The sequence below is a fragment of the Triticum urartu genome, chromosome 2, assembly GCF_003073215.2.
Source record: "Triticum urartu cultivar G1812 chromosome 2, Tu2.1, whole genome shotgun sequence".
Taxonomy (NCBI): Eukaryota; Viridiplantae; Streptophyta; class Magnoliopsida; order Poales; family Poaceae; genus Triticum; species Triticum urartu.
The window spans coordinates 751,290,105-751,304,866 of record NC_053023.1 but is presented as its reverse complement, the minus strand read 5'-3'; the positions used below and the strand labels follow the sequence as shown (position 1 = coordinate 751,304,866).

The window sequence follows — 14,762 nt, the reverse complement described above, 5'->3', positions numbered from 1 at the left end:
AGTAGGACTCCCCCCCAATCCTATTCCAACTAGGATTCCCCAAAGGGGGAAAGAGGGAGAGGGGGGCCGGCCACCTTCTCCTAGTCCTAATAGGACTAGGGGAGGGGGAAGTGGCGCAGCCACCTTGGGCTGCCCCTTTCTCCTTTCCACTAAGGCCCATGAAGGCCCATATGGCTCCCGGGGGGTTCCGGTAACCTCCCGGTAACCCGGTAAAATCCCGATTTCACCCGGAACACTTCCGATGTCCAAACATAGGCTTCCAATATATCAATCTTTACGTCTCGACCATTTCGAGACTCCTCGTCATGTCCGTGATCACATCCGGAACTCCGAACAACCTTCGGTACATCAAAATGCATAAACTCATAATGTAACTGTCATCGTAACCTTAAGCGTGCGGACCCTACGGGTTCGAGAACAATGTAGACATGACCGAGACATGTCTCCGGTCAATAACCAATAGCGGGACCTGGATGCCCATATTGGCTCCTACATATTCTATGAAGATCTTTATCGGTCAGACCGCATAACAACATACATTGTTCCCTTTGTCATCGGTATGTTACTTGCCCGAGATTCGATCGTCGGTATCCAATACCTAGTTCAATCTCGTTACCGGCAAGTCTCTTTACTCGTTCCGTAATACATCATCTCGCAACTAACTCATTAGTTGTAATGCTTGCAAGGCTTATGTGATGTGCATTACCGAGAGGGCCCAGAGATACCTCTCCGACAATCGGAGTGACAAATCCTAATCTCGAAATACGCCAACACAACATCTACCTTTGGAGACACCTGTAATGCTCCTTTATAATCACCCAGTTACGTTGTGACGTTTGGTAGCATCCAAAGTGTTCCTCCGGTAAACGGGAGTTGCATAATCTCATAGTCATAGGAACATGTATAAGTCATGAAGAAAGCTATAGCAACATACTAAACGATCGGGTGCTCAGCTAATGGAATGGGTCATGTCAATCAGATCATTCAACTAATGATGTGACCTCGTTAATCAAATAACAACTCTTTGTCCATGTTTAGGAAACATAACCATCTTTGATTAACGAGCTAGTCAAGTAGAGGCATACTAGTGACACTCTGTTTGTCTATGTATTCACACATGTATTATGTTTCCGGTTAATACAATTCTAGCATGAATAATAAACATTTATCATGATTATAAGGAAATAAATAATAACTTTATTATTGCCTCTAGGGCATATTTCCTTCAGATACAATGAAAAAGTATGAGCACCGACAACTGGCATGAGTGTGTGAACATGAATGTAATGTCGGTGACTCCCCCAAGCTTAGGCTTTTGGCCTAAGTTGGTCTATGCCCACGGATGGCCTGGTGGATATCCGAAGTTGAAGCTGGGGTCGTACTGAGATGCATCAGCTACTGCCTGAAGAGCTGCAGCTTGGAGGCGAGCTGCCTCCGTCCTCCTCTCGTACTCGTTCACCTCCTCCCTGGTTATAACATATGTCCTTTTGCCTGAAAGTCAAAGAAAGTAGGAGAAGGGAGAGCGACATGATAGGTGCGTCGTCTGTCAAAGATTAGTCGGTACTGGAGGGATTGATCGTTCCTCTCAACAAACTGATGACGTACCATGGCATTATAATCTAAATAAGCAGGAGGCAACTCAATATCATCTCTGCGTATGGGTATCTCAAGAAAATCAGCTAAATGGGTTGCATAAATTCCACCAAAGAAATCTCCATTAATACTATTATTATGCAACCTACATGCAACAACGACCCCCAAGTACAGCACTCTTGAGAACATTTAGGTCGGGAACACACATGTGACATGCTTCATCCTTACCATTAATGCATCTACCTATGAAGAGAGCAAAATAATGTATGGAAGGAAAATGAATGCTCCCTATGGTAGCTTGTGTTATTTATCTAGATTCCCCCACAGTGATACTAGCAAGAAAATCTTTATATTCAGATTTGCGAGGTTCTCTAACATTACCCCACTGTGGGAGTTTACAAGCAATATTAAAATCTTCTAAGTCCATGGTATAAGATTTATCATAAAGATCAAACAGGACAGTTTGAGAATTGCGTGATGATGTAAATTTAAACCTTCTCATAAATGAATCAGTGAGGTAGTATTACTGAGGTCACTTATCTGCCACGAAGCCCTCAAGTTCAGCGTTACGCACATACGCTTCAAATTCTTCCTTAATTCCTGCCTGAACCATGAAATTTTCTGATGGCCATTCACAAGGCCGCACTTGAGCTTCTCTTGGTAGTTCATGGTCCGGCTCGCGTGGGCCTGGGTCCTTGCTTCCTTGAGGAACCACCTTGGTACATTTTCCTAAACATATTTCTTCCTTTGAAAAATTTCTGAAATTTTTAGCAACTCAAAAATAAAGTGAACCAAACTCAACAAGATTGATAGCAACTACTCCCTTAAGTGCCTAGAGGCCATATCATGCATTAAAACTACTTTTGACCATATAAATTTGACATGCAAGATCAAGAATAGGATCACCTAAGCAGCAAAAATTTGCAATAAATAAAGCACTAGAACAAAAACTAATTGGACCATTGGAGGAGTCACATACCAAAGAACAATCCCCCAAAGCAGTTCTGTGAATGGAGCTTTGGGCAAGGACATCGAAAATGGCAGTAAGATGAGCTAGAACTCGGGTTTGAGCTGGCTAGTGATTTTTTCTGGAGCAAGACGAAGTGTGTGGGTGCAAGGATAAGTGGAGGGGACCCACGTGGGGTCCACGATGCAGGGGGCGCGCCCTCCACCCTCGTGGGCACGTGGTGGGTCCCCCTGGTGTGTTCTCAGTGCCAGATATTCTCAAATATTTTAGAAAAAATCATATTAAATTTCCAGGGCATTTGGAGAACTTTTATTTTTGGGGTATTTTTTATTGCAAGGATGATTCAGAAAACAGACAGAAAATATTATTTTTGCTTTATTTAATATAAATAACAGAAAGTAAAAAGAGGGTACAGAGAGTTGTGCTTTCTAAATTCATCCATCTGATGCTCATCAAAAGGAATCCACTAACAAGGTTGATCAAGTCTTGTTAACAAACTCTTTTCGAATAACATGAAACCGGAGAATTTTCGAATAACACTAGGTTACCTCAACGGGGATATGCATGTCCCCAACAATAAGAATATCATATTTCTTCTTGACAGTAGGAAGAGGAAATTCAAAACCTCCAATAGTAATAGTTGGAATTTTTCCAATAGAATTGATACTATGGACTTGAGGTTGTTTCCTCGGAAAGTGTACCATATGCTCATTACCATTAACCTGAAAAGTGACATTGCCTTTGTTGCAATCAATAATAGCCCCTGCAGTATTCAAAAAGGGTCTACCAAGGATAATCGACATACTATCGTCCTAGGGAATATCAAGAATAACGAAGTCCGTTAAAATAGTAACGTTCGCAACCCCAACAGGAACATCCTCACAAATGACAGGTATAGCAGTTGATTTATCAGCCATTTGTAAAAATATTTCAGTAGGTGTCAACTTATTCAAATGAAGTCTACGATATAAAGAGAGGCATAACACTAACACCGGCTCCAAGATCACATAAAACAGTTTTAACATAGTTTCTTTTAATGGAGCATGGTATAGTTGGTACTCCTGGATCTCCAAGTTTCTTTGGTATTCCACCCTTAAAATTATAATTAGCAAGCATGGTGGAAATTTCAGCTTCCAGAATCTTTCTTTTATTTGTAACAATATCTTTCATGTACTTGGCATAAGGGTTCATTTTAAGCATATCAGTCAAACGCATGCGCAAAAAGATAGGTCTAATCATTTCAGCAAAGCACTCAAAATCCTCATCATCCTTTTTCTTGGATGGTTTAGGATGAAAAGGCATGGGTTTCTGAACCCATGGTTCTCTTTCTTTACCGTGCTTCCTAGCAACAAAGTCTCTCTTATCATAACGTTGATTCTTTGATTGTGGGTTATCAAGATCAACAGCAGGTTCAATTTCTACATCATTATCATTGCTAGGTTGAGCATCAACATGAATATCATCATTAACATTATCACTAGGTTCATGTTCATTACCAGATTGTGTTTCAGCATCAGAAATAGAAATATCACTGGGATTCTCAGGTGTGTGAACAACAGGTTCACTACAAGCATGCAAAGTCCTATCATTTTTCTTTTTCTTCTTCTTAGAAGGACTAGGTGCATTTACATTAGTTCTCTGAGAATCTTGCTCAATTCTCTTAGGATGGCCCTCAGGATACAGAGGTTCCTGAGTCATTTTACCCCCTCTAGTCATAACTCTAACAGCATTATCATTTTTCTTATTATTTAATTCATTGAGCAAATCATTCTGAGCCTTAAGTACTTGTTCTACTTGAGTGGTAACCATAAAAGCATGTTTACCAATAAGTTTAAGTTCACCTTTAACACTAGCCATATAATCACTCAAGTGTTCAAGCATATCAGCATTACGTTTCAATTATCTACCAACATAAGGATTGAAGTTTTCTTGTTTAACAATAAAATTATCAAACTCATCTAAGCATTGGCTAGCAGACTTATAACGAGGAATATCACCTTCATCAAATCTATAGAGAGAATTTACCTTTACTACCTATGTCGGGTTATCAAGACCATCTATTTCTTCAATAGGTGGTAAATTCTTAACATCTTCAGCTTTAATACCTTTTTCTTTCATAGATTTCTTTGCCTCTTGCATATCTTCAGGACTGAGAAATAGAATACCCCTTTTCTTTGGAGTTGGCTTAGGAGTTGGTTCAGGAAGTATCCAATTATTTTCATTAGTCAACATATTATTCAATAGCAATTCAGCTTGATCAACAGTTCTTTCCCTGAAAACACAACCAGCACAACTATCCAGGTAATCTCTGGAAACATCGGTTAGTCCATTATAAAAGATATCAAGTATTTCATTTTTCTTCAGAGGATGATCAGGCAAAGCATTAAGTAACTGGAGAAGCCTCCCCCAAGCTTGTGGGAGACTCTCTTCTTCATTTTGCACAAAATTATATGTTTCCCTTAAAGCAGCTTGTTTCTTATGAGCGAGGAAATATTTAGCAGAGAAGTAATAAATCATATTCTGGGGACTACGCACACAACCAGGATCAAGAGAATTAAACCATGTTTTAGCATCACCCTTTAATGAGAACGGAAATAACTTAAGGATAAAGTAATAGCGAGTTTTCTCATCATGAGTAAACAGGGTGGCTATATCATTTAATTTAGTAAGATGTGCCACAACAGTTTCAGATTCATAGCCATAGAAAGGATCAGATTCAACCAAAGTAATTAACTCAGGATCGACAGAGAAATCACAATCCTTATCAGTAATAAAGATAGGTGAAGTAGCAAAAGCAGGGTCATATTTCATTCTAGCATTCAAAGACTTTTCTTTAAGCTTAGCTAATAATTTCTTAAGATCAGACCTATCATTGCAAGCAAAGAAGTCTCTAGCAGTTTCTCCATCCATAACATAACCCTCAGGCACAACAGGCAATTCATATCTAGGGGGAGAATCTTCATCATCACTTTCATCAATATTATCAGTTTCAATAATTTCATTCTCTCTAGCCCTAACAAGTTGTTCATCAAGAAATTCACCTAGTGGCATAGTAGTATCAAGCATAGAAGTAGTTTCATCATAAGTATCATACAAAGCAGAAGTGGCATCATCAATAACATGCGACCTATCAGAATCAATAGCATGTGTAGGTGTCGCAAGTTTACTCAAAACAGAAGGTGAATCAAGTGCAGAGCTAGATGACAGTTCCTTACCTCCCCTCGTAGTTGAGGGAAGAATCTTGGTTCTTTTATCTTTCAAGTTCTTCATAGTGATGAGTAGATATAAATCCCAAGTGACTCAAAGAATAGAGCAATTCTGCCCGGCAACGGCACCAGAAAATAGTCTTGATAACCCACAAGTATAAGGGATCGCAACAGTTTTCGAGGGTAGAGTATTCAACCCAAATTTATTGATTCGACACAAGGGGAGCCAAAGAATATTCTTAAGTATTAGCAGCTAAGTTGTCAATTCAACCACACCTGGAAACTTAATATCTGCAGCAAAGTATTTAGTAGCAAAGTAATATGATAGTAGTAGTAACGGTAGCAAAAGTAATATTTTTGGTTTTATATCGAGTGTAACAATAGCAACGAAAAAGTAAATAAGCGAAGAACAATATACGAAAAGCTCATGGGCAATGGACCTGTGATGGATAATTATGTCGGATGTGATCAATCATGCAACAGTTATAACATAGGCTGACACGGAACTAGCTCCAGTTCATCAATGTAATGTAGGCATGTATTCCGAATATAGTCATACGTGCTTATGGAAAAGAACTTGCATGACATCTTTTGTCCTACCCTCCCGTGGCAGCATTAACACATAGTGAATACATGAACTCCTCAAACTACGGTCATCACCGGTAAGTATCCCGATTATTGTCACTTCGGGGTTAACGGATCATAACACATAATAGGTGACTATAGACTTGCAAGATAGGATCAAGAACTCACATATATTCATGAAAACATAATAGGTTCAGATCTGAAATCATGGCACTCGGGCCCTAGTGACAAGCATTAAGCATAATAAAGTCATAGCAACATCAATCTCAGAACATAATGGGTACTAGGGATCAAACCCGAACAAAACTGACTCGATTACATGATAAATCTTGTCCAACCCATCACCGTCCAGCAAGCCTACAATGGAAATGCTCACGCACGGCGGTGAGCATCATGAAATTGGTGATGGAGGAAGGTTGATGATGACGATGGCGACGGAGTCCCCTCTCCGGAGCCTCGAACGGACTCCAGATCAGCCCTCCCGGGAGAGATTGGGGCTTGGCGGCGGCTCCGTATCGTAAAACGCGATGAATCCTTCTCTCTAATTTTTTCTCCCTGAACACGAATATATGGAGTTGGAGTTTAGGTCGGTGGAGCGTCATGGGGCCTATGAGGCAGGGGGCGTGCCCAGGGAGGAGGCGCGCCCCCACCCTCGTGGATAGAGTGTGGGCCCCTGGCCTTGATTCTTTTGCCAGTATTTTTTATATATTCCAAAAAAAAATCTCCGTTGATTTTCAGGTCATTCCAAGAACTTTTATTTCTGCACAAAAATAACACCATGGCAATTCTGCTAAAAACAGCGTCAGTCCGGGTTAGTTCCATTCAAATCATGCAAGTTAGAGTCAAAAACAAGGGAAAAAGTGTTTGGAAAAGTAGATACGACGGAGACGTATCACTTCCTGGACCAGCTGGGTGTAAGGAGTGCGAAGGGAGACTCCCTTCCTCACCCGTGGCTCCTGCTTCATATGAAAAAACCATTTGTGGTGCCTCCTGTGTGATGGCAAGCAACTTTGTAGCCATGGAGTGGTTCTCTTAGTACTGTTGTTTTTGTTTTTAGATGTCTAGTAAGCCGTGGCTTATCCTTAGCTACTGGCTGATTTGTGGTGCTGGAGTGTTAATACTTGTGGATATTTTGGTTTCATTGATCAATCCAATGGAGCTGGGGCTCTCCTGACCTTTTCCTCTAAAAAAGATATAAGTCTAGATTAGTTGCAAAAGGATTCAAGCAAATATTTGTTATTGATTATGAATATACCTTCATTCTTGTTGTTAAAGCAACTATTATTCGACTTGTACTGTCCATTGTTATTTCCAGAGGTTGGAGCTTACGAGAGCTAGATCTTCAAAACGTGTTTCTTCATAGAGTTCTGGAAGAAGAGGTTTTCATGCGGTAGCCACCAGGATATGAGAAAAATAGCACATCTCATCATGTTTGTACGCTAGGAGAAGCTTTATATGGGTTGAAACAGACCCCAAGATCCTGGTACTCAAGGTTGAGAATATAGTTACAACAACTTGCGTTTACACCATCTAAAGTAGATACCTCATTGTTCTTTTACAGTAAAGGCAACACCACTATATTTGTGCTTGTTCATGTCATGATATAATTGTTGCTAGTTCAAGTCCAGATGTGACTACTTGTCGGCTTAAGGATTTAAAGATGGAGTTTGATCTCAAGGACTTGGAAAATGTTCATTACTTCTTTGGTATAGAGGTCAAGCAGGTAAAGGATGGCATACATACTTCTTACACATAAGTGTTATAGTAGCATTACAATATTTGACTCTTACGCGTCATGTTATTTCCTATTTTGCGAACAAAGTGTAATATTTACATGCACCTAGTACCATGCATTGGACTGCATTTAAGAGATTGTGAGGTATCTAAAGTTTTCAGAAGGACTTGGACTTCAGATTGTCAAGTCCCCATCTATGCTTGTCACTGCATATTCTGATGCAGACTGGGCTGGGTGTGCTGATGATAGAAGATCAACATGTGGATTTGTTGTGTCTGGAACAAATCTTGTATCATGGAGTTCAAGAAAACATGTTATGGTCTCAATATCAAGCACTGAGGCTGAGTACAAGGGTCTAGCAAATGCCACACCTGAAGTAATGTGGATTCAGACTTTGCTATATGAGCTTGGAATTACGACTCCACAAGCTGCGAGATTATCATGTGATAATATTGGTGCAACATATCTCTCGGCTAATCCTGTTTTCATGTACATACAAGATATATTGAAGTTGATTTCCACTTTTTCAAAGAAAGAGTAGCTCCCAAGTTGTTGGACATAAGGTTTATTCCAACTATTGATCAACTAGCTGATGGCTTTCAAAACTTCTCACAATGAGAAAGTTAGATGAGTTCAAATACAATCGTAATCTTGGTAAAGTACCATAGATTTTAGATTGAGGGGGGAGTGTTAGCGATACAGATAGATAGGGGTAGTATCCAGTTTAAACTGCTTTGTACATCTAATCTCTCTGTTTAACCTCACTCTCTCGATCTCCAATGTAACTGAACGGAACCTAGTGATAGTCCAAGACTTATGCCATGGCAGGATTTCGCCACACATCAATATATACCATGAGGCCACCTATGGGTGGAGATGCGCTTCCCATCTTATTTTACATCCCTCCACACGCCTCATTTGGAGAGTTTGGCATCTCCGAAATGAATTGACTCATGGCAAGGATATACCTCTGGTGGAAACATCAAAGGTTTTCTTGTGTAGCTACTTCAGCTCGATTCGCAATGCTCAATTCTCACAACAGAACAAATTATCACAGGGAAGAGCCCTATGCATGTCCCTACCTAGGTTCAGGTGAAGGACAAGCCAGCAGACATTCCTTGGGAACAACCACGAGCAAACTGGCTCGCCTTGTTGGTGGATGGAACTTTTTCATCAGAGGAAGGCTCAGCGGGAGCTACTAATTTTCTGCGATAATACTCTGGAAGCAGAAATCAAGGCCCTCATGATTGGAATGTCACTTGCACTACAATGGCCATCATTGCCTATCCCCGTGCAGTATGATTTGTTGGGTGCCCTATATGCGCTATGAAGGATGATTCACTCGACAGATCATGTTTTGGTCAACTAGTTAAGGAAATTAAGCATTTGATGTTAGATAGGGAATTTAATAAACATATTAAGATAGCTAGATCTAGAAATATAGGGTTTCACAATGTCTCGCTAATTACGCTCACATGTAGCACATCTTGTTGGTTGCAACATGGCCCCCTTTTCATTCATTATCTTGTGTAACCCTGTTGATATGAAATAAACTCCCTTTTACTCGGAAAAGAAAACACATTACCAGTATAGCAAACCGCCTCCCTGGCCGGTGTTCGTCGAACTCGCATCCTCTATTCCCTCCATCCGTTCTTGTGACCATTCCACCATATAACACTCTAATAGCATGTGCCGCGTACGTTCGCAGCTTCAGAGAAAAACAATAGGCCGAGCTGAATCAATGTTAATAACGGTGCCGAAGGGGAGAGCCCGGGTTAACAGCAAGCATAGCTTGACAACAAGGCATGTGCTACACGATTTGCACATGACGTCACATGCCGTGACGTCGCTTGGTTGTCATGAGCATATATGCATGCAGTTTCTATCATTGTGTGAAACAAGTAGACGGTGTGGGCTGTCGAGAGGAGGAAGAAGATGAATCTGACGTTTTGGTTGTTTTGCATCGTTTAGCCAGCTGGTCGTTGGCCAATGAATGCATTAATTGATGACGCTGAAGCGGAGAGAGAATACGTGAACCATATGCACAGTGGTGGGTGACACGCTGCTGTCTGAAAGGGCACGCTGCGGGACCTCTCTCGTGAGGCTTCATCCTACAAAGCTAGCTGCTCTCAACTTCTCTCGCCCCACCTCAAATTTCTTCGTCTAGCTTGCTTCTGGTGGTGGTACTAGGGCAGCGCGGGCGAGCGGGTGTGTGCAGGATCATCGATCCATCCATCACTTCCCCACCCCTGCTAGCATCCATGTAAAGTTACACCCGTATTTCGTGTTTCATCCAGCTGCCGATCAGTTTCTGTCTCTTAATTAGCTTGAGCGTGGAGCACTCCAAACATTAGACGGCCGGGAAAACAAACGATGGCCAGTGTGTTACGTAATCTTTTGTTGTACTATCTTGTTATTTCAGCCGGAGGAGAAACAAACCATGGCGAGAGTGGAGCTGCAAGTGGAGCCATGGCAAGAACTCGTGGTCCAGGTGATGGTGCTGCTGAGCTTCACGATGCAGCTAGTGCTTCTCGTGCTGGTGGAGTTCCGCCGTCGCATGGACTCCGGTGTGCTGAGGGCCGTGATATGGTCGGCCTACATGATGGCCGACTCGACCGCGACTTACACCCTGGGACACCTCTCCTTGACGAGCAGGTCAGCCGACCACCAGCTCATGGCGTTTTGGGCGCCCTTCCTGCTGCTGCACCTTGGTGGGCAGGACAACATCACCGCCTACGCCATCGAGGACAATCGGCTGTGGGTGCGGCATCTGCAGGCTCTCGCCGTGCAGATCGCTGCCGCTGCCTACGTCCTATACGAGTCCACTGTGGTCGGCACCCAGGCCCTGCTCCGGAATGCTGCTGTCCTCGTGTTCGTGCTGGGCGTTGTCAAGTATGGGGAGAGGGTGTGGGCGCTCAAGCGTGCTGACATTAGCTCGTCGGGCAGCAAATACCGGTTCTACAAGAACCTGACCGATACTCAGATTGGACCTCCTACAGACCAGCGAGACGACACGGAGGACCTGCTGCGGATAGCCCGCCTTCTTTTGGATGTTCCAAAGGAAATGTTTCAGGGGCCGTTGCCCGTCGTAGTGGTACCGACACACCTATACGATGATGCCCACGCCAAGCCCATCTCCGCGGATGAGATGTACAAGGTGGTGGAGATGCAGCTCAGCCTGATGCATGATGTCGTGTACAGCAAGGCCGTGGTGATCCACACATGGTATGGCATCTGTATCCGCATCATTTCTCCTGTGTTCGTTGCCATCGCGTTCAAGTTATTCCACAAGTCGGGTGCCGGTGACCACCACTATAGCGGAGCAGACATTGTCATCACTTATATCCTGCTAATTGGGGCGGTTATGCTGGAGTTGGTTTCGGTGCTAAGGGCCATGTTCTCCAGATGGCCAAGCCTTGTACTATGGAAACTTGCCTACAATGACGTCGGAAAGGAAAGGCGCATGTGGGGTTTGCTTTCCCGTGCAATTGCGTCTATCCGCCGGTTCGTCCTTCCATTGAGGTACAAGTCGAGATGGTGGTGGTCGGACTCTATGGGGCAGCACAACATTTTCGAATTATGCGTTCGCAGCAGAGCTAGCCAAGGAAGCAGGATCGCGGGCAGGATGGGGGTCGAGGACTGGTGGAACACGATGGTCTACTCATGGTCCATCCCCGTCTCCAAAACTATTAAGGAACTAGTGGTGCAACTAGTGCTCGAGAGTAGGCAGAGCTATATGCTAAGCTACCACAGGCCGTACTCCTATACCACGCTGGAGCCAGATCACATAATTAACTCACGGGGCCGGGCGGCCTTAGAGAGGTGGAAGTTGTATGAGAAACTGGGAAAATTCCTGCATAAGGAGTTTGATGAGAGCATCCTTGTGTGGCATATCGCCACCAATATCTACCTCTGTTGGCACAAAGATCAGGGGGAAGCTGTTGCAGATGATATGTGTCATCTTGCGGAGGTGATGTCCAATTACATGCTTTTCCTCCTTGCAGCACGCCCCTACATGTTGCCGGGCTCTGTCAGCCGCACTAGGTATGTTGATACCTGCTATTCCCTCACCCTCGCCAGTCTCAAATACACCTCAGCATATGAGTTGGCCAGCTTGCTAAAGGGGTCCTATACCGACAACGATGCATTGCGTAATGCACGCAACCTTGCTCGGGAGTTGGTCTCTCCAGAATCTGGCCCACCTGCTCGGCTGCAGATGATTGTCGAGGTGTGGATGGAGATGTTGTGTTACGCGGGGTACAGATGTAGCGGGTATTCTCATGCCAAGCAGCTGAGCAACGGCGGCGAGCTCCTCACCGTGGCTGCCCTTGTGGTGGAGTACCGGAGAAGAGGCATCCTCGACCCTTATAGGAGCAAACCGCTGTCCTTCTACGGCTCTGAATTTTTTTTAGGTGTCCCTTGATGAACCATTGAGCCCGTCTGGGCCCAACAATGAGATATCTGAAGTCTAAGCTAAGCCCCTTGATGAGATGTCCAATGTTTCTCCTCTGGATGATACAACCACTATCCCCATCAAGTTATGTTCGCTGGAGGTACCCCAAGGAACTACAGTGGTGCATGATGGTGTTCCACTACTTCAGCCAGTTGTCGTTGCTTATCCGTTTGCTACTTGTTGCTTGTGCTTGAACCCTCTATGCTTCTTCCCCTGTAGAATGAATGAATGAACTGCGGGATTGTCTATATATCTACCTATCACTTGTCATTGTAGTCTGTTCATTTTTGCTTCTTGCACCAAGAATTAACTATGTATTGGGGAAGTGTGTACTTGATTGCATTTTCCGAGAGTATTAGTATTACCCCTAGTACTTTCATTAATAATGAAGAACTGTTCGACACACATTTTTGGCGCAATTCTGTGCTTATGATATATAAAGAAAATATGGCGTTCATATGTATGCTGAAGCATGTGTATGAAGTGAACAAGATGTTGGTTTTATTCTATGAAGACGTGTTTTTTAGCAAAAGCCCCCCTCCTCAAAAATTTTTAAGACCTCTCGTGACATCAATTTTTTTAGCGAACACCAGCATCTGCAAAAGGACTACAGGCTCAAACCAGTGACATAAAGCAAAGTTTGTCATACATATACAACTTGAAAGACAGATATGAAGTAAAAGTAAAGACCTAGAGCCAGGAACAAGCAACAGCAAGCTTGGCACAAGTTTGCTTCTTTCTAAAGTCATTTTCAGAGCACCTTGAACCACTATACATTGAAGCATCGTAAACCTCACTTGATACTCGCGCTAATAACTTTACCCCCACCCACTACCCCACGCACACACACTAGCTCTCTTTGATTTTCCACTAGATAACCTGGTTGCACAGACGGCGCAAGAAGCCAGTTGGAAGTGATGTTTAGTGAGTAAGTAGGAGATGTAGCTGGATTGTATTACAGATAGTAGAATGACTTATATCGGTGTGCAGAAACAATTATATATAGGCAGCCTCATAACTTGTTTAGGCATCTTCTTAGTTTGATTGTGGTCTTTATAGGGTGTGAACATACGAATAAGCAGAATGTCATTGTCGCATAATGCTAGCATAGTAGACTTTCATAGGCACTTGAAGGCCTGTAAAAGGTAACAAATTGTCAGACAGGGATCGCTGAGATAGCAAAATCATCATAACGAAAACACTAAGAGCAACAAAAATATGAACTGATCGGCATAATTAATTGATTCATCCTTTGAACTGGACATCTGTGCCACAGATGACTGAAACCAAAAATAAGTGTCGCTGATTTAATTGTACTAAATCAGCAACACTTATTTTCGGACGAAGGGAGTATAAAACAGCTAATGGGTTCTTAAACCAAGCCAACCAACAGAGATATAACTTGTGATTAAGATATTCAGTTAGTACTTACTACTGCAGATTACTAAGTATACTTATACATTCACGTATACAAGCTACAAAGGTAATGTGTCATGAGCGTGTGACTACCATGATTTTTAGGACGGTAAGGTGACCTAAGATGAGCAGCCACCGCTCTCATGCCTAGGCGCCTAAAGCGACCATATTGCAAGACACTCTCAACACGCCTTGCCGCTCACCTTATAAACATTGATGACTACCAATCCCCACACAGTTATTTGGATGAGAGAGAACGATAAAATGCATGCAACGTTTAGAAGATAACGAAGATATAAAAAGTTAATCGGAATCACGTGGACACGTTGGAGGCAGGTATATGTCAAGTATATAGAGAAATAAGAACAGAGAGGTCAAACTCTGCAGCTATTGTTCTAAAGCACGGTAAGCCAAACTCTATAGCTATGGTTCCAGTGCACGCTACACTACGCAAAACTCTGTAGATACAATAGGCAATGAATAGTTTGGGTCCAAGTAAACAAGTAACGGAAAAGGCAACCTTTTTACTTCTAAGGAAATATTAACAATGTGGTTCTACAAAAGATTTAAACATGCCTACATACAAGAGGTGTCTACTATGCCACAAAATTCAGATAGGTTCATCAAAAAGCTTGTACTATTGAAAACAAATGAACTTGTACATGAACAAACAAGCGGTGAGTGGCTGTGATCGCTGCAATTTGTATTTTGAGTGAAATCATGTTTTCCTTTCCCCCTTAAACTATGCGAGCTGCAACCTAGGCCATCACAGCAGTATATGCTACCAGGCTCCGCCAGCCGCACTAG

General features: G+C 42.7%; 1 protein-coding gene across 1 annotated transcript; it reads left to right on the top strand.

The window, feature by feature from the left end:
* The first annotated feature begins 10,235 nt into the window (after window positions 1-10,235).
* LOC125540508 lies at window positions 10,236-12,881 on the top strand. The gene is made up of 2 exons (XM_048704119.1): window positions 10,236-10,349; window positions 10,509-12,881. Exon 2 carries the CDS (start codon window positions 10,527-10,529, stop codon window positions 12,507-12,509), a length of 1,983 nt encoding a protein of 660 aa, XP_048560076.1. The 5' UTR covers window positions 10,236-10,349; window positions 10,509-10,526; the 3' UTR covers window positions 12,510-12,881.
* Window positions 12,882-14,762: the final 1,881 nt, after the last annotated feature.